Genomic DNA, 19,117 nt, shown 5'->3' with positions numbered 1-19,117 from the left:
GGATAGAGTACTTTCTCTCCCACCTGTTGTATGATTTGTTTTGAATGGAATATATCACTCTTTAATTTAAAAAAAAAGATTCATGTTCATATAGAATGAATGATATTTGAAGTAATAGTAGCATAAGAATCGAAGTCGTATGAAAATCACAACATGGATGTTGCTCTCCTAAGCGAAAGACCATGACTATTTAATTTGGAAGAAAAAAATAGGACTAAATCAAGAATCGAGAGCTGCGGATGAGACAAGGACAAATAGATGCACTATATGCATGTTATTGCTTCGACAACAATCGGCAATTTCACTTGTTAGCTTAGTAGGCACAATCAAGCATACAAGCATTGTGACGAGACGACCAAGGCATCTCTAGATACATCTTTTATCTTTCTTCTTTCTTTTTCCTTAATTGCTTTTCTTAATTTGCACATAATGAGGTTACTATGAAAGAGCGGCTCTACAAGGAATCTCTTTTGAACCACAATGTTATCAGACCGACGATTGAACAGGAAGCAAAAGAAAGTTGATTGGGGCTCAACCAAGCAAGCAAAGATTTGGAAGGACAAAGGAGATACATATCTATTCCCATATTTTCATTTTCTTACTCTCATAGAAGTACTCATAAGAGATAAGAAAGAATTGTATGGCGACGGAAGGAAATAATTGTTTCTGAAGAAGAGTGATAGATCATATTAAAATATCATACAAATGAGAATAAAATATGATAGCCTATATAGGATCTAGGATAATCTAGGTGAGCTAAGAGTTTTTAATGATTAAATAAGCATGATTATGCACATTGATAAGGACGAGAAGACGTATATCATGTGGTATGTATGAATAAGAAATACAATGCTTGTATCGTTGAGTAGATTCCAATCCTAGCTTAATTGTAGATAACAAAATTATTATTGTGTGATACATATGGTATGCTTTGATAAAGTGTTTTTCTAAAGTGAACTGAATTAGAGAAAATTAAGGAGAAGAAAAAGCATATGATACTTTTACTAAGCAAGAGGGAAGGCATGACTGTTTGCTGTTTGCCAAGCTTTTTGCTCTGGTAATTTCTTTACGAGATTGCTTTTATAAATAATGAAAAATAGTTGGTGTGTCAGATAATATCTTCTATGTATTTTCTGGCAGCTGAAGAAAATACATATTGACGTGTGATTAGACAATGACATACGTATATCCTTTTGCTGATCACAGAATAGAATATGTCAGTTATTGCTACTCACATCATAAGGAAAAGAAATTATGCTTTGTATTTGTTATATATCATACTAGTATGGGATGGTATAGATATTGAGGAATATGACAAATATAATGCTTGGACCTGTATCAAGTCCCCATCCAATAGTGGGATCTCCCTTTTGAAAAGATCAGATGACCTTGTCCATCATGTCTGTGAGGAAAGGTCGTCTCGTACGACCTATCAGTCTTGTGAAATCCGATGTGCCTCATGTGTCGCCAAATGGCCTCATGTGTCGCCAAATGGCCTCGGGGGATTCACAAGAGGAAACTTATGATATCATGTGAGTGTACAATAGGGGGTTTTTTTTTAATGAGGCATAAGCTTATACATTAGGGGTGGGGGGCCTTTTATTTTTTCCCAATATTGAATTTAAGTTAGGGGGGCCATGCCATATTTAAGAGGGGGGGACATAGTATAGGCTACCTTGGATAACTAGTCCAAACAAGTTTGGTTTTGTGTATGGTTTTAAATAGTCATAGGGAAAGTAATCTAAATTTTCTTATTGTGTGATCTAAATGCTTGAGAAAGAATGTAGATTTAAGGAAAGGGGGGACATAATAGAATTTTGGTGGTATCTTATAAGCTTAAATAGGGGTGTTTTATCATCCTACATGGATCTTAAATAGGGGGTTTTCTTGAAGTTCATGCACGCAGGTGACGTCCCCCTTTCATGAAGAGTGAATCCCTCGGGCAAATGGCCCAGGGCTTGCTCATGTGTGAGGTGAGCTCTCATCTCTCTGCACTCGTCATCGAGCCAAGAGTTTTAAGGCACCTTTCCGGCTAGGACATGTGCGGATCGAGTCGTGGGGAAAGATCTAGTAGCAGTGTCACGTACCACTAAGACAAGGGTATCCGAGGCATGGGCAACGTCTACATCATCTGCAAGTGAACTTAGAAGCTCACAGGCCAAGTGACTCATATAAACGGGATCAAGGGTGCCATCCAATTGGATCTGGACATGGGCGGATATGGGAGGGGCTCTTCATATAGATGGCATAATAGCCGAGATGCTAAAATCCCGGTATGAATTATTAGCGCCAAGGGGGAGAGGAGGCACAATAAAGTTGTGTATCCGCGATGCAAGGGCTATGGAACCCATCAGATACTCCACTGTGCTTGTCCCTCTAGCCCGCCAAATGATGGCCATCTTTGGAGGCCATTATGTATGATCAAGTCATGGACATCCCCCAACTCACATACATGTCGCCCATACCCTGTCACCTGTAGGTGCATCTTCTAAGCTCCTCACTATCACAAGCTCTGCTGGATCTAGCTCTGATACCATGAGGGAATCAGATGCAAAATCTAGCAGGCCCACTTGTCTATCTCGAGTACGCATTGAAATCACCAAGGAGGAGGATGTCCCCTTGCCTAGAGAACATCATATATGGACTGTGTCCCTCTGTAGTGACCTCATGCGCGTAGATTGATGTATCTGGAGGAAAATAACATGCCGCCATGAAGATCAGCCGTGCATCCAATAGTTGGACACGTATCCACATATGTCGTGCATGCTCCTCTCTCTATATCACCGATATAAGTGGTGTTAAATGTGATCTGAAGGGAATTGCTACTCCTCCCGAGCCCCGTATCCTGTTGTCTCTCCTATACGCTGACTCCTCATCTCTCTCCTATATGCTAACTACCAGGTGTCATGTCACTGTGGACAGCTCCCTCTCAGGGCTCTCATGTGTCTCAATGTAGAAAATCATGTCTCTGTAGGTGTAGGTTTGTGAGAAACCCCCTTGGTCAGACCAGCCATCTTTAGCATGTTCTATGCTCTCATCTCACCGTCATATGTTACCCCTCTTCCCTTTCACCCCTATCTGCCCTCTCTCGGATTATCACTTTGTCGTCTCTTTAGGCTGCTCATTTCCCTTCCTGTCTTGCTGCTATTACCCTTACGATCCCCTCCCTCCTATGCTCTTTGTTGTAGGTGTGTGAGATGATCATCTAAGAAAATCTTTGTGCCCTTCAATGCAATCCTCATGCTCCTGAGAGTGGATCTATATATGGCTGTCTGTAGTTTCAATACCATGGGCCTTGTCGGTGAATCTGCCTTACCCACTCTCCAAGCTGCTTCACAAGTAAGATTGACCACCATCTTGGCAAATAAGGCTTCAGCATCTACCATGGGCATATTACCTACTGTTAGGCCTCTACCCAGCACATTCAATGCTTTGCTTCTCCGCCTCTTTTCTTCCTCCAAAGTTTCAGACATGAGCTCCTTTTTGGGTGCTACTATGCCTTTTTTTACCACTTCTTTCCATGCAAGAATGCTTGCCTTCCCTTTCATGATTTGCTACCTTTCATGATTTGCTACCTAAACTCAACACGTTTTCCTCGCATGGTTGCTTGCAAATCTGCTGAGCTTCTCATTCTCAAATTTCAGCTCACCAATGATCTTGCATCCCCCTTCCGGTGTCCCCTTAGTGTCTTTGAGCTGCTGTATTTCAATAGACATGGCTTGCAGTTTGTCTTTGAGGCAAACCCTTCCTACTTCCCATGCTATTTTTTCCTTTTCCCATCCCTCTCTTTGGCCTTATTTCCCCTCCATTCCTCTTGCATCTTAACTCCCTGCTTCTTCACTTCACATAAAACCTTGTCTACTTGTGCTTTTTCAGCTAGCAAGGTCACATTCGTCCCTTCTAGATTTTCTATTTTTTCAATCAAAACCAAGCAGGTTTTATTGAAGTGGGTGATGACATCAGAGCTGCCCTTAGGTGGCATCCCTACCTCTACGCATCCTCGTGTAGGCGTTGTGCAAAACAAATGAGTTGAAAAACCCCTCTTTTTTCAGAACAAACTCTTAGTGTACCTTGTTCTCACATGTTTTGACAATTTTCTTGCTGCACCTTGGTATATCTTTGAAATTTGACCTGGCTTTTGGAGCTACTAAGTCGTTTTGCAGGTCCTTGTTGATCCAGAAGGCAGCAGCAGGTGAGAAACTCGAAATTCTTGGTTTCTTGATTTTCTTGGTTGTCGATTGAGCCTTTCTTTGCAGGCACAGTTGGTGTTGAAGCTGCTGCAGCAGCTTCTAGGGCATGGGAGACGTCCGGGTAGCATGGCGCTGCACATGCTGCTGTAGCTGCTGTTACAGCCTCTGAATGAGGCTTGGCGGCCTACAGCAGCCCTTGTAGGGGCTAGAGGTGGTCGCGGACAGCAAGGGCCCCCAAGAAGAGGCTTGGCACACAGGCGGCACAAGCAGCAGCCCTCCGGCACACAGTCGCAGCAAGGAGAAAAGCCACGATTGGGCTTTTGGAAGGCGCAACAGCAAGAACTGCCACAACAAAGGTTGGGGGGGAAGAGGGGAGGGGGGGGGGGGCGGGGGGAGAGAGAGAGAGAGAGAATGCAGAAACTAAGGGGGAATCAGAGATCTAGTTGTGCAAGACCGGGGAACATCAAGCGAGAAATAAACCCGATGGAGAAGCACGGAATGCATGGACAAATATATGTGTATCATTAGAACCCCATGAAGAGAGTTGTGTCTCATAGGCCTCGCAGGTATGAGACAATGTACAATAAAAAAGGTAACTCATACAAGCCGCTATGGACTGAAAGCAAAGGGCTCACTAAGATCAGGTTGAAGATTCTAAGATAGACAGTGGACCCAAGGATACTTCCAACGAACGATATGGAAGTGGATCAGCAAGAAAGGGTTCCAAAGCCACACCCCTCCTAAAAGAGATAGTGATACCATCCCCAGATCTCATGATAGATTGGGCAGGTACACAGGAAATGTTCCTTTGTCTCCACCTCCTCTAGCATGCTCTCTGGGTGTGCCTAGAGCTTTCCCTACCTCGATGCTTAGCTGATGGGATGAGACCCACATCTATCCAATGGCAATCCTCAATGCACGTGAAACTCCTCTGTCCTCTAGGTACTGGGGTCTGATGATCACTCCATCCTCTGATACTGTCAAAAAGTGGTTGTGGCAGAACTAGATCTTGGTGGGGAACTCCTGGTCGCCCCCCAAGTCCGTAGCTAAAAGAGCTGGAGTAGATCCAACCGTATGATACATTTCGTAGAGAGAGAGAGAGAAAGAAAGACAAAGGTCATATTTTTTTTCCTGTATTGATGTCCTAGAAAAATTGGGTTGATTTTAGTCTTATCCTAAACATGCAGATATAACAACAGCATTTTGAAGTTAAAAAGTATTATATCCTTAAAAATGCCTAGTGGATTTCTATCCAATCCCGCTTCACTTCCACCAGTAAGCGAGCAGACTGAACATACGTTATGTAGCAAATGCACCTTAAAACAGTGGCGTATGGGTTCAATGTTTAAATTTGGCATGACCATACCATTTTTCCCTTTTACTCATGCATACAACTTACTACTGCTCTTGAACCCTCCCTGGTGGACTCCCATGAGTGTGCAATGGGTCTGCCCCATTCTACACAACATTCTAGTATATCATATATATTCATACTTGGGCAACCCCATGAAATGAGCAATGTCAAAGTCGGAAAAACTTACTAATAGTAATATTCCAGTTTCTCCGCTCTTACTCCTTTTTTGACATGCATTGGAAGAATTTAAATTGCATATAACTAAAACTGTTTGGTACGCAGATCTTGTTATTTTATTCCATGCTAGACAATTTAGTGTACAACTAATTCAAGCCAACTCTGGGAACCTGTAAGTAGTGGAATATGATTTCAGCATGGAAATCCATAAGAACCATTTTAGATCACTACCAAATAAGAATGCACCACAACCTGAGATTTTCTTGGGAGACAATTTTACATAGGATACACAAAAGACTGGGCAGGCTGCAGGCCTATGTGCGAAGTGAAGCCCTTGGAACAGCTGGCAATCCAAATTCGTCTGCAGCCTGTATACAAAACACAGCTTTAAAACATCACCTTGGTTCATTAACAAGCAGGAAAAGCTCTTTTCAATGCTCATTTTAGAGCATCTGCTACAAGCTTACCTTGCCTCCTGGGACCTCCCCCTGCCCTTCTCTCTCTCTCTCTGTCTCTCTCTCTCTCTCTCTCTCTCTCTCTCGTGTGCACATGTCCCATGCATGTGTGTATGGTTGTGGCACCTGCCAAGTGACTCACAAGATGAATATGCAGTACTACGGGCATATATTTCTCATCAGATGCACACCTGAGCCTGTGGAGCTGTTGTCTGCCCAGATGGTGCAGGAGGTAGATTAAACTCTGTATCTAATTCAGGTTCCTTGTCTGGTTGAAGGTATGCAGGCACTCCACTGGATTCTGTCTCTGTACCCATATCTGCCTCTAGTGCATCTAATTCTGGCAAAAGAAACAAAACAGGACAATAAATGTGAGTAAAATAAAATTCAGATTTACAGCTCTGTCAAAAGTGTTCAACATTTATATCACCTCCCAACAGCTCATCTTCATCAATGTCATCTGGAACACTATAACTCCGCCCCAATGACTCTTGTATTTCTGTGCTCATATCCATGAGATCCATCATGTCATCCTGCATTTTCTGTTAACCACAACCAGACTGCCATCAGACTCTCTCTGTCTCTCTGTCTCTCTGTCTCTCTGTCTCTCTCATCAGATGGATGTAAGGAGCTACTATCGTTTTGATACGGTTTCCAGTCCCAGGGATCCTGTAGGAGCTCGAGCGGGCTTTCATACAATCATATCATCTCTCTCTTATCAGCTTGCAGGTTGTTAGTTTTCCAATAGAAAACTCAGATTGCTTACATCAACATCATCAATCTTCAATGTCTTCAAGGTCCCCTTCAAATCCTTGTTCGCTGCTTTCATAGCAGCCATCTGTAAAAGAGTTAGCAGCTTTAAATTAGAACCCACATCATCTTTATAAACCAGCCTGCTGTCTATTTGGAATAGGCAAATGGGGTGTGAACTTTGAAGATCACAATGAACGATGATGAAATAATGCTTACAGTCTGTTGCGCATCCTTGATTCCCTCTGTCGCAAATGCAACCTGATCAAGATTGAAAGTCTGATTGTACAGCATGTCCCTTTGGCCTTCATACCTGACAGATTGATGAAAGCATCACCATAGTTCACTTCTGTGCTTACATAGAACAATGCATTCAGCACTTGATTTAGGTCATATAGCCCATGCAAAAAATGACTAGACCCATGGAGAAGTCACAACAGGAATTTAATCACCCACATCCTTTTCTGCTTCAAAATGCGCATGGCGCGAGATTTTAAAGCCTCTTGAGCAGGCCCTGGTCTAGTCCTTTTCAATTGTTCTCTGTACTTGACAAGCTCAGCATCAAGTTTTTTAATCTTCTCATCAACACTGTCTCCTCGTTTATTTATCTACGACAAGCCAATCAAAAGTTAATTATGGCACTGAACAAAAACCTGATGTGAATTGAGTATATCAATGCACATACTACACAAACAGAGTCGAATTGCATAGAGTACAGCAAAGTTCCTGAGTGCATTTCAAAGAGAATAGAGGAGTTCCTGAAATAGATTTTTGCACTGCCAGGAAATGCTGCATAGAGTAAGAAATATTAGGATCAATGATTTTAAGAAAGCTGTTGAAAGCTGTTTCAGTATTAGTTATATCAGATCTTCAAAAACCACATTGTGGCTGTTGATGCATGTGAACTTTAGTTGGAGCTGTACATTTTTATCGAGGGACATGCTATAGTGAGAACTCAATGATGTAGATTGAAATTATGATGGGCATTCATAGCAGACATCCATGCACTTAAAAGCTGGCATCATCACTTGCTTGGACCAGTTTCTCTGTTCAAACCAATCATCAAAGAGTACATTACTTGTAACATTACTAGACAATCAAATTCTAGTAAAGCTAGATCCCTTTCTCTAAATGGCTCTAGAGTGCTCACATTAGTAAATCTGCGCACTAGAGCTCTAGATATAGGCTAACAAGGTTAGGGCATTATTATACTACCGCATGGTATCACCCCACACAAATGTGCTTTTATGTTGGATGCCGCGTCTTAAATAGAATTATCCCATAATCATAGTGCTTATTGTCCAAGTCCAGGACTATAGAAAGACACCTCTCTCTCTCTCTCTCTCTCTCTCTCTCTCTCTCTCTCACCCCCCCCCCCCCCCTGCTTGGAGCACTACCACCATTGTACCAATACACAAAGCAGGGGACCCCATGGACACCGGGAACTACCACCCTCTTATGATTGGCCACACTTTGGCCAAGATTTATAGATCGGTACTAGAGAGATCCATGGCCACACAGAGGCTCATGGGCAGTGGGCTCTAGGGCAGGCAGGATTTCAAAGACAGCACTCCACCCTAGACCACATCTTCACCCTGCAATCTATCATTGAGAAGGCGAGCTCGAGACGCCAGAAAGTCTATGCCTAACTTTCGAAAGGCCATCAACACTGCCGTTCCACTGTCCCGCCTGATCAAGAGGTTACAGGAGATGGAGGACCAGAGTTCCCTACCAAGATCTGATTCTATCTCTTGAGAGTATCAGAGGATGGACTCATCATCAGACCCCAATACAGGAATCTCACATGCACTGAGGATTACCATTGGACAGATGTGGGTCTCGTCCCATGAGCTGAGGATATAGGCAGGGAGAGTTGCAGGTATACCCAAAGAGCAACGGATCTGCAGGTTATGCACATTGGGGGAGGTCGAGACAAAGGAGAATTTTCTATGTATCTGCCTAGCCTACAATGAGATCTGAGGATGATAGCACTGCCTCTTTCAGGAGGGGCACATCTTTCGTCCACTCTCACAATTGATCCACTTCCATGACCAGGTCTGCATAGGGCTCAATCTGATTGATATGCGACGACACAAAGAGACGCTATTGCAACAGATCAAAGAATAGCTGACCACGCCACAAGATATTGAGGCAGACCGAGCACAAGACATGCCATAGATTTTTATGCAATTGGGTCAGCTCCAGGACATAGTCGGATGGAGGAGGAGCTCGCTGATATGAGGGCAACATGGATTAGCAGAGAGAGCCGACACAACACTACCAAGCGAGGACGCAAAAACCACACACAACACGGAGAGTGATCAGAGCACACACGATCAAGGCCTGGCCTATCTCAGCTCTCCTCAAAGGGGACCACCAAAGACGAGGCGTCACTCTTGACATAGCCCATTGGATCCAGAGATCGAGGAGACCACGTCCTCCAATACAACACGAGATAGCTCGACAGACGTAGATCCTAAATATTCTCACAGCCCATGGGAGAGCCACCACGGTGCCAAGTTTCGGCTTTTGAGTCTCAGCTTTCGGTTTGTATTTGAGTTTTGTTTGAGCTCTTTAGCCCTTTAGCTTAGCATAGCACTCAACAAGGGCCCTAGTGCGCCCTTTGCTTCAGCCCTTCAAGGCTTGTATGAGTTATTTTTGTGTACTTTTGTCCTATAGGCCCGTGAGGCCTCCCGAGGATGTTGATCTCTCTCTCTCTCTCAGCAACCTCAACCAACAAGACTCGATATGGTACAGTGGCAGCCATGACACCCTCTCGGTATGCAGAATCGACCCATTATTGGGTCAACCCATTATTGGCACCATGACCAAACAAAATTTATTTACAGCAATGGGTAAGAGAGTTGATGATTCAACTTGATAGCTAGATTTCAGGTCCTCGAAGGACCTGGGAAGCAGGCAGTAATTGATGAGGTTGCCCAGTCTTATAAGGCCTCTCCCCCTACCCCTCAACTAATAGTTAAAGACCTGGTTCATGCTGAAGTACAAACAATTAAGAAGGAAGTGACCATGGAGGTTGATACAAAGCTGATATTCAAGAAGAGATCAGGGAACATGAAGCTAGATGTGAGAATGCACTGAAGATTAGAATATGGGGGATCCCTAAAGACTGGTACAAAGAAGAGAACTCTTTTAGTGAGACTTTAGCACATGTCAAGGCAGCCATGCCCGCCATTGAATGGAAGGTTGACGGTGAGGGTGAGGGGTGATGATGGACATGCTATTATTACGCTTAGCTCACAGGATTTACGGATGAAACTTCTCCAACAATCTGAAAGGGACCAACGTATGGATAGCCAAGGAATTCACACAAGCCCAATTGAAGAATAAGGCAACAGAATTATCCAGGTCAAGGCTGCTAGGAAAGAAGGAAAATGGGAAGTATACTAGGAGGGTATAGCACTCATCAAGGAGTTTAAATGAAAGCGAAAAGACTCTTAGTCTTAAACTGATGTATGGCCAATTATGATTTCAGTAAATGACAGTTTCACTCTCCGTGGGAGTTGCTATGAGCCCTCTCTAATCAGATGTACTAGATGGGCTTTTTGCTGTCCCATAGACCTGTTGGTCTCCCGTGGACATTAATAGATTCTCTCTCTCTCTCTCTCTCTCTCTCTCTCTCCGTATACAGCCATTGTGGCCTTATCGACACCTACCCCCTATGCAAAGGCATACCAGAGATGAAGGATCATCTTAGACCTGCAACAAGAAATCAAAGAGCTCAAGCTTCAGCTAGCAGCCCTTGGAAAAAAGTGCAAGCTATGGAAAGTAGTTGAAAGCAGGAAATCATTGCAGAGGTCACAAATGTAATGCAGCACCAATCCTTGTCTACACGGTTAAGGATATGATCATCGATCAAGTGAGCTCAATCAGGTAAGAAATGGTTGCTAATGCCAGCGAAAAAGTCAATAAAGCGGACCTTTATATGGAAGTAAAAGAGTAGGAAACCAGAGCACACAATAAGATGATCTTACGCAAGATAGATGCCTTGGGGATGAGGAGGGATACACGGAAGACAAAATCACATGCCTCACAAAGGAAATACCACCGGTTGAATGGAATGAAAATTATCTAAACAGTATCACACTCAAAGGGAATACAGGTGCAGGTTTACTTCAGAGAGAGGGCAGCGAGAGATAAAATTCTCAGACAAACACACAAGATGAGGATGAGAAGCTCACTTCAACCCAGCTCAAACAAAGGACACTGAACTCGCTAAGTGAAGGAAGCACGTAAAGCAGGTAAATGGGCGGTCTATTTGGATGGGCGAGCATTGATTAGGGATTTCAAATCATAGTTACCAAGGAATGGTGTTCTGGAACGCCGTTCCAGGAAGCAGGCCGGAACCGGAACTGCCCCGGAACGTCCCCCCCCAAAAAAAAAAAAAAAGCTCTTTGAAAATTTCAAATGAGTATTTTAGAGCTTATATACAAAGTTTAAAGCTGTTAAATGTAAATTTCTTTCATTTTCTAACATAGTTTTATGTCACATGATGATGTGTAGTGTATGACGTGGTGCTCCGATTCTCATTCCCCCGTTCCCCCTTCCCGGAACGTTCCCGTTCCAACACCCGAATTTCCGGAATGTTCATGTTCCCTAGTAACTATGTTTCAAATCCAAACCCAAAAACTCTCAACCTTAAACTGATAGTATTCAGGCCATTTTAAGATAGTATTAGAGCATAGCTATGCTTATAATAACTCAAGAGGAGCTGCGTTATGCACTCCACCGACTCTCTGGTTATCCAGATGTAGTAAGTCAAATTTTGGTGTTTGCATTATGTCTCATAGGCCCGTGAGGCCTCCTGAAGACCTCTCTCTCTCTCTCTCTCTCTCCGCCCGTGCCTCCCGTCTAGCTCCTCGCGTACAGCAGCGCATCAGAAAAGGGCGGCATCCAGGGCCAGGTCGCAGAGGCAGCGTCTGTACAGCAGCAGCTCGGCTCGCAGCTTTGGTCGCGCAGGAGGGGGTCAGTCTCTTTTCGCAGGTCGTCTGCCAATGAGAGAGGCACAAGAACAGCCTATCTTCAGCCCCCAGACTGAGCTGATCCCCAGGTTCAGTCTGGGGTGTTAGAGACAGCAAAAGGGCCCCCAGCTATTCACAGGCCACTATGGAGCTCCCAAAGCCCCTATCAGTAAACCCTCGTACTCCGACATCGCAGAAACACCCAGCCCATACACATTGCATTACAAGCGGATGATCAGCTCAGACCCACAGGAGCAGATATACTTTCTACAGCAGGAAGTACGGGAGCTCAGATTTGTGGTTGCAGCTCTCAGGAAGAAAGTAAAGGAGATGGAGAACAATGGCAAGCAAGAAATCATACAAGAAGTACTACAGATACATAGGGACGCAGCACCTGCACCACACTTGGTAACCAAAGTACAAGACATGGTTACCAATCAGGTCAAGTCGATCAAAGAGAAAATCTCAGCAACAATGGACAATAAAATTATCAATATTGAAGTATATAGAGAGGTACAAGAGCAGGAAAAAAGGGCTTTAATGCTCAATGTCTACGCATTGGAGGACTACCTGAAGGTTGTATATACCTAAATGAATCTGGGAACATTCCCAAACTCATCCTGTAAAAACACAACATAGTGCAGTTTCAATCTCACGATAGTCACTCATAAGATTGAAAACCATATAGAGGCTGAACGCAAGAAGAAGTGTGTGGGAAGGGATGATGAGAGGATTGGGATATTGATAATATTGATCTTAATAGGTGCCTAGTGTTAAGATAAGTGGTAGTTTAGGTCATCGTAATGAGTTCTAAGTTTAGGTTTTTGTCTCTTTGTGAGGGTCTTAAGTGACTTTGACACTTTGTGTGGATTAATTTTTTGGCCTTACATGAAGGGTAGTGAATTATTTTGTCTTTTAGCTTGTATGACACCACCTTAAATAAAAGCATCTGATATTATTTAAATGAGGGACTCTGCCAGGGATGAACATTATGCCATTGATCAGAGGGCCAGGCTAAGTATTCATCTCAGGATGTGAGGTTCAGACCTGCTGTTCCTGTTTATTCATTTGTTTGCTTGGCTTGAGCATTTGTAGAGGTCCATGAGATATCAAATTAATAAACAGGAACAGCAGAGGTCGCATGATAATATTCCAACTGTCTGTCCTGAGTCACGATACTGGAGTGGACATCAAAAAGGAGTTTTAGATGAGGCCGCAGTGAGGTGGAGTCAAATGATCCAGGTCAGTCCATGGTTTGGGAGGTTTCTCAGGAAAGGGTGAGACTCTTTGCAACTCACGGATCTAATGCATTGGACACGATGTGAGGAGATCATTATCTTTTCCCCAATATGTGCAAACCCTGGCTCACTTTTTGGGTCAGATGTTGGAGTTCGTGAAAGATTTCAGAAAGACTTCAAGACTCACAACGATTGAGGATTTACTAAGCGTTAGTTTCAAGGTTGTCGAGTGAACAGTTTTATGTCAACGGTATGATCTCTGTCAACAGGGCGCGTATATTGGAAGTCGTATCTGTTTATTAAAGGAATTGATGAAAGGACTAAGAACAACAGATTTATTCATTGTTGCTGAGGTATCTGCAGCAAGGCCTAAATCCCGTAAATATGCAGTTGGCAGAAAGGTTGGCCCTAAGTACAGTTCTAAAGAGACGTGGTTGGGTTGGGGATTTCCTCAAAGGATCACACACCATTATATTTCTCTAAAGCCTATGCTATAATATTCTAAAGAAACAATCCCTCGAGGAAAGGAGAAATCTGCCCGACTGCTTCCACGATACCAATATCAGGGATGCAGGGAGGCTACAGTTCCCACCAACCCCAATCTGACTGAAAAACTCTAACGCAATATCACTCCCAAGTCTAATATTGATCGGAGCTAAAATTGATAAACGGGATGCGATTGCTCGAGCATGGCCAACCAAAGCCTATCTTACCCGTTCATTGGCTTCTTCGACAGTAGGAGGGGGCGCTTTCTCTTTCCTCACTCCAAACACTCTTTTCATTGTCACCCGCACGCCAAAAAGCCCCGGAATCAGTTGACGAGATCTGCAAGGGTGAAGAGAACCTTCAGACGTGACAGCGAATTCGTGAAAACCAAATCGATAGAGGGAATTGAAAGCGCGAGAGGTACCAGAAGAATGGTTGTCCGGGCAACTCACACAAACAGTTGACAAAATAGCCGTAGAAGCTTCCTTCCTTCCTTCCTTTTTCCCAAAAGATTACCTTCCCAAACACGCATTAAGTTGGGAGTGCTTTCTTTGTTGTTGCCACTTGGCAACTCCTAATCAAGTGGCATTATGGATGACTTCAAGCAACCTATATTTAGAGTGGCGTACAACTCGTTTGTACTTGGGTGGTCTAATTGCGCCCGTCCGTGAAAATCGTTTGATGTGGGTCTTGTTGACCGTTGTTAAACGCATAGCTAGGGTCAGTTTTAGGTCATCATTTTTTAGGGCGTTTGATTAGGAAATAGTCTTTGGACTCATTAGGAGGTTTTGATTGTGTTTCTGCTTTTGGTGTCTGGTGGCTCGACGGGCGTGGCAAGGACGACGATGCAGGATCGGGGGCATGGTGATGCAGGAAGACGATCCGCTGAGCTTCGTGATGGAGCACCATGCGTCTTGCCAGCTATTCTTGGAGAGGGCGGCCATTCTTGGCTTGCAGCTCTCCACAATATCGCAGATTGATGGAGGGGAGGATCGTGTCAGAGGCAGATCTGTATCTGCTCTGGCACGAGGTAGTTTTGCATATAAAAGGAGAGCTTGCTTGTGTCTTTGCATGTTCGATTAGTTTGGGATGGTTGTTTATGCATTGTGCAAGTCACGCTGTGAAGACGTTGATACCGAGATGGTGGATTCTGAAGGTCTTCAAGCTTCTTGCAGTTTTCGTTTTGCATGCATGCGAGCTTGCAAAGTGGGTGTTTGTTAGTTTACGCCTCTATTAGTTCGTGTCATGACTCTGTCTGCGTGGTGAGATCGTCAGGTTGTAGGTGTTGGGTGTGCTGGAGCACTGTAGTGCATACGTCCTACGTCTGTTGGTAAGTGCTATGGGGGTTGAGGTTTCCTGCGTATCGTCTATGGAACGTCTTGCGTCTGTTGGTTAGGTGCGACGGGCATTGAGGTTTCCTGTGTATCTCTCTGTGGAATTCGGCGGATTATTCATATGGGTTATGAAGAGAGCGTGGAGTATAAGTGCATGGATTTTATGAAGAGGAGAATTTTGTGACAGAGGTGAGATGGGGAAATTCGATTGACCTTGGCTGAGTAGAGTGCGATTGCATGCATTTTGTAGATAGATGAAGAGGAAAGGATAGGGAAAATGCAGAGTTCTTTGTTTCACGATACGTCTTTTCTGACAGAGGTGCGATAGGGAAATTAGATTGATGTTTGTTGAGTATTTGAGAGGATAGATCGGAAGTGCATGGATTTTTCAAATAGATTAAGAGAAGAGGATAGGGGAGATGGTTGTTTGTAGTTCCGTGCATAAGGGTGAGGGAAATCAACTATCTTTAGCCACCCTAGCTGTGACCGTCATAAAGTTGGGTGCTTCTTACAAGCAACGTGACGAGCTCATTGTGGGAGATGGAGACCTGCCAGAGGATCTTATAATAGTAAGAACTCTGCGCTATGTTTCAATATCTCAAGTGCCGTCAATATTCTCCTCTACTTTTTCTCTTTATTCCGATTCACCAATTTTGCATCTTGCATGCAACTTACCTTCTGGAGCAACCGTCGTGCTGACTTTCTCAAAATTGCCAACAAATTTAAGGTTTTTGGAGGATCGCAGTTCATTTTGCACAATGTTGGTTGCAAAAAGAATACCCAACCTCTTGTATTGAATATGTTGGATATGACTGTAATTGTACCTATGAAATATTCATCACTTGGAGCCTACCTATCACATGTGTTCAGTGCACACATTCAACATATCAGCTATGGGAACCGGGTTCTGATGTACTTGAGAACCTTGCTGCTGAAGTATTTTCATGCTTGAACTTACACATGAATATTAATAGAATCATTTGAATGTTTGGTAGGTGATCGGGACTTTGGTAGTGACGGGTGTCAATTCAACATTGTACGAAAGTGCTTGTGGCATATGCAGGGGAAGCAAAATATCTAGAGATGCAGACAATGTGTTTTGCCTCTCTTGTGATAAACCGTGCTCTTTAATCAAAATCCCCAAGGTGAAGGCCCTCATAACAACAGTCGAGGGTGGAACAATTGACGTTGTTCTCAAAGATGCAATTGTTAATAAGGTTCTGAAGCTTCCTCGTCCATTCATAGATCTGCTCCATGGAAATATTTCCTTGTTGAAATCATACCTTTTTGCCAAGAAGGTTGAAGGACGCTTTTTGACAAACACGTTTGGTTGTGTCACCCGGTTTATTTCTCCTATTGTGGAGGAGACAAAGTAGTTTGTCCAGCTGGCATAAGCAGAAGTCCCTTGAGAGAAGCGTTTAGAAAGAAACGCTTTGTATATACTCTCTGTTTGGTAATAAAGGCTTCTGCACAGTGTTTGGTTTCCTAGTTGGGGTTGTAATCTCTCCTTTGCTGAAGATATAAACTAAGATCTATGTTTTGTAATAAAACTTCTGTTGATTTTATGTCTGAGCAATCAAGAATTTCTAACAAATACCTCTATGTTCTATGAAAGTTTTATTTCCTCTTAGAAGATTTTCACTAAGTTTTTCACATAAGAATTATTTGCATTAGTTGTTTCCATTGTGTTGTTCCTTCAACTCAAGCATGGAATCCATAATAGGGAGATGACGTCCAGCTATCAACACAGACTTCTTGGAAGAATTTCCAACAATCAAGTGTATTTTATTATGTATTTCCTATTCCCTTTGCTACAATATTTCCACAAACACCTTCAAATCATCAATTTGTAAAAGACTAAAGGAATTGATGGCAGTTGAAGAAAGGAGCTTCATTGAATGGAAAGAAAGCTTTGACATTGCAACATTTCAAAGTATATGTCCAATAGTCACTGATTTTAAGAGTTATATTCAGCACATCGAGATGAGCCATCTTGAGTCCTTTGCATTGTTTGCTCTAGTCGATACATATGCATTTAGATTGGAAATATATATTGAGAATGATGAAAGAATGTGCATATTGCACAAGCATAATAGCTGCAATGGTACGAATCTCACCATGCGTTTTTTGATTCTACGGCCAAGTATGATTGTTTGTCCTTGTACACTTGTTGAACATAACAATAAGAGAAAGTGTTGGACTACAAACATGGAGAATTACTTGCAAGAGATCGTGTGGCAACATGGATACAACAAATCAACTACTATTAGAGAACTAATGCAGAAAGAAAACCCTTCATATAACATTTCAATTTCCAGCATCAGGAGGAAGGTCGTGCAGTTGAAGAAAGCCAAAGATGCTATAAATGGAAGAGGAAGTGAAGAGTTGGTCTGTTCAAATAGAGATACCTCTCCCCAAATAATTGCCACTCAGTCCAAGGCAAAAAAACGAATCTCTATTGATGAGGATATAAGTAGCACAAAGTTTAAGGAAATGTTTGGCGCTTGCTCCAAGCAAGTAAGAAAATATTTAAAAAACATCAAGGATGTACCATCACACAAATGCTTCTCGTGTGAGAGAATGTTCTTCAAAAAACAAAGTGTGCATCTTAACAAAACAACATTTGAATGGGCCGAAAGCAAAAGACCAACCACAAACATCGAATTCAAGGAAAAACACCAAAGGATATGCCATGAATGCAACAAAGCAATCAAAGGAAACCTCATTCCCAAATGTTTTGTGCCTACAAACATATCATTAAATATGCCATTGTTTCCTGTATGCATACTAAATGATGTCAAAGAGCAATTGGTGGCGCCCAGGCTTGCTTTTGGACAAATCAGAGAAATGACTTTCAACAGCTAGCTAGGATTATTCTATCCTTGTGCAATTGGAAGAGGAGAAAGCAAGAAGCTTGCCAAGTGCTCCAACATGACATCTACACCTAAATCACTGCACTCCCAAAATGGCAAGCAAGGTAGCTGCTTGTCGTGCTACACCAACCTTTTGTTGTCCAAGCTACCTACTTGTCTTTTCCTAGATTCCTAGCGAATTCCTCTTTCAACCGTCCTCACCACGAGGTGTTCTTGCATTACATTTAGGATCCTCTCTCCAATCATGACGAAATCACATCCCTAGCTAACAAAATCACAAACTCTTGCGAACCTTTAGCAAACTGTGAATTGGCTCAATACCTAGAGGAAGATCCATCCACACCTCTTTCTAGAGACATTCGCACCAAGAGCTGGCTCTGATACCAATTGACATAATCTCTCAGACTCTTCCTGGAACTCGGACCTGCAAACAAACACAAAGAAACAACCATAGAAACAACAAAGATGGGTATATGCTAGCTTACCACCCAACCATGACATCTGCAAGAATGAGACTCGAGAATTGGGACATCCCCTCCGAGCCACGTGCACATCTCCCAACTAGATCCCAACCAGCTTGGCATCCCATACCACTGTGGTGCCCAAGGGCCTTGGATCTCCATTGGGTCTTGGGCTACACTACGAAGCAGGTGCGAGTCTGCAACACAATCCAAGATATAAGCTTGCTCTGGCTTGCCTACTGAAAACCGAACTCCTGGGCTCCTCATATAGGCTCAAGCCCAATTCAATTAAAGATAGAGGAAACCCTAATTCCAATCCTAATCCATCGATGCACTTGCAACTCAACTTGAGAACCGCCTGCCTAGCCCCAAGCCTTCCCAGTCTTTCTGAGCTAGTCGTCCTGTGTGCCTAAAGCACGCATCAAATATGGTCCATGCACATGACAACAAGTATTGCTCTTTGACAGGACTATGCTGATGTCAACCGACTGGCCCTGCTACAGGTTGATGTGGTCTTTGTCAGCCAACTATCATAGCCTTGTTTGAGACTACCATGACTTGAAGCATGGCAATCGAGTACTATTGTTGTCTTGCTTGTTGTAAGCCATGTGGCAACCTCTAAAGGACTTGCCTGCTTCTATTGACCTGCATAGACACATCTATTGACTTGATCAGCTCTTTTGCTGCCCACATCTTTGTCAAAGTTATGCTTATGCGGAACCATGTGCTTGACTATTATTAAGAAAATTGGAATCATGAACATAAAATTATGACTAGCACAACATTCATCACATAGTCAAAGTTAAAAAATAATTGA

The 19,117-nt window shown here is 43.1% G+C and overlaps 1 protein-coding gene across 1 annotated transcript; it reads right to left on the bottom strand.

The window, feature by feature from the left end:
• Positions 1–5,898: 5,898 nt before the first annotated feature.
• Positions 5,899–14,209, bottom strand: LOC147892421 (vacuolar protein sorting-associated protein 60.2-like). Its single transcript, XM_087387082.1, has 8 exons — positions 14,085–14,209; positions 13,860–13,971; positions 7,383–7,534; positions 7,146–7,239; positions 6,943–7,014; positions 6,607–6,718; positions 6,368–6,516; positions 5,899–6,089 (listed from the first exon to the last, which is right to left on the bottom strand). The coding sequence occupies exons 1-8, from the start codon at positions 14,162–14,164 to the stop codon at positions 6,036–6,038; spliced, it is 825 nt and encodes a 274-aa protein (XP_087243208.1). The 5' UTR covers positions 14,165–14,209; the 3' UTR covers positions 5,899–6,035.
• Positions 14,210–19,117: the final 4,908 nt, after the last annotated feature.

The sequence above is a fragment of the Dipteris shenzhenensis genome, chromosome 16 (assembly GCF_047967505.1).
Source record: "Dipteris shenzhenensis isolate YYH24624 ecotype China chromosome 16, Dip_SZ_1.0, whole genome shotgun sequence".
Lineage (NCBI taxonomy): Eukaryota > Viridiplantae > Streptophyta > Polypodiopsida > Gleicheniales > Dipteridaceae > Dipteris > Dipteris shenzhenensis.
Note: the sequence above shows the minus strand (reverse complement) of the source record. Positions and strands in the feature narration are given on the sequence as shown.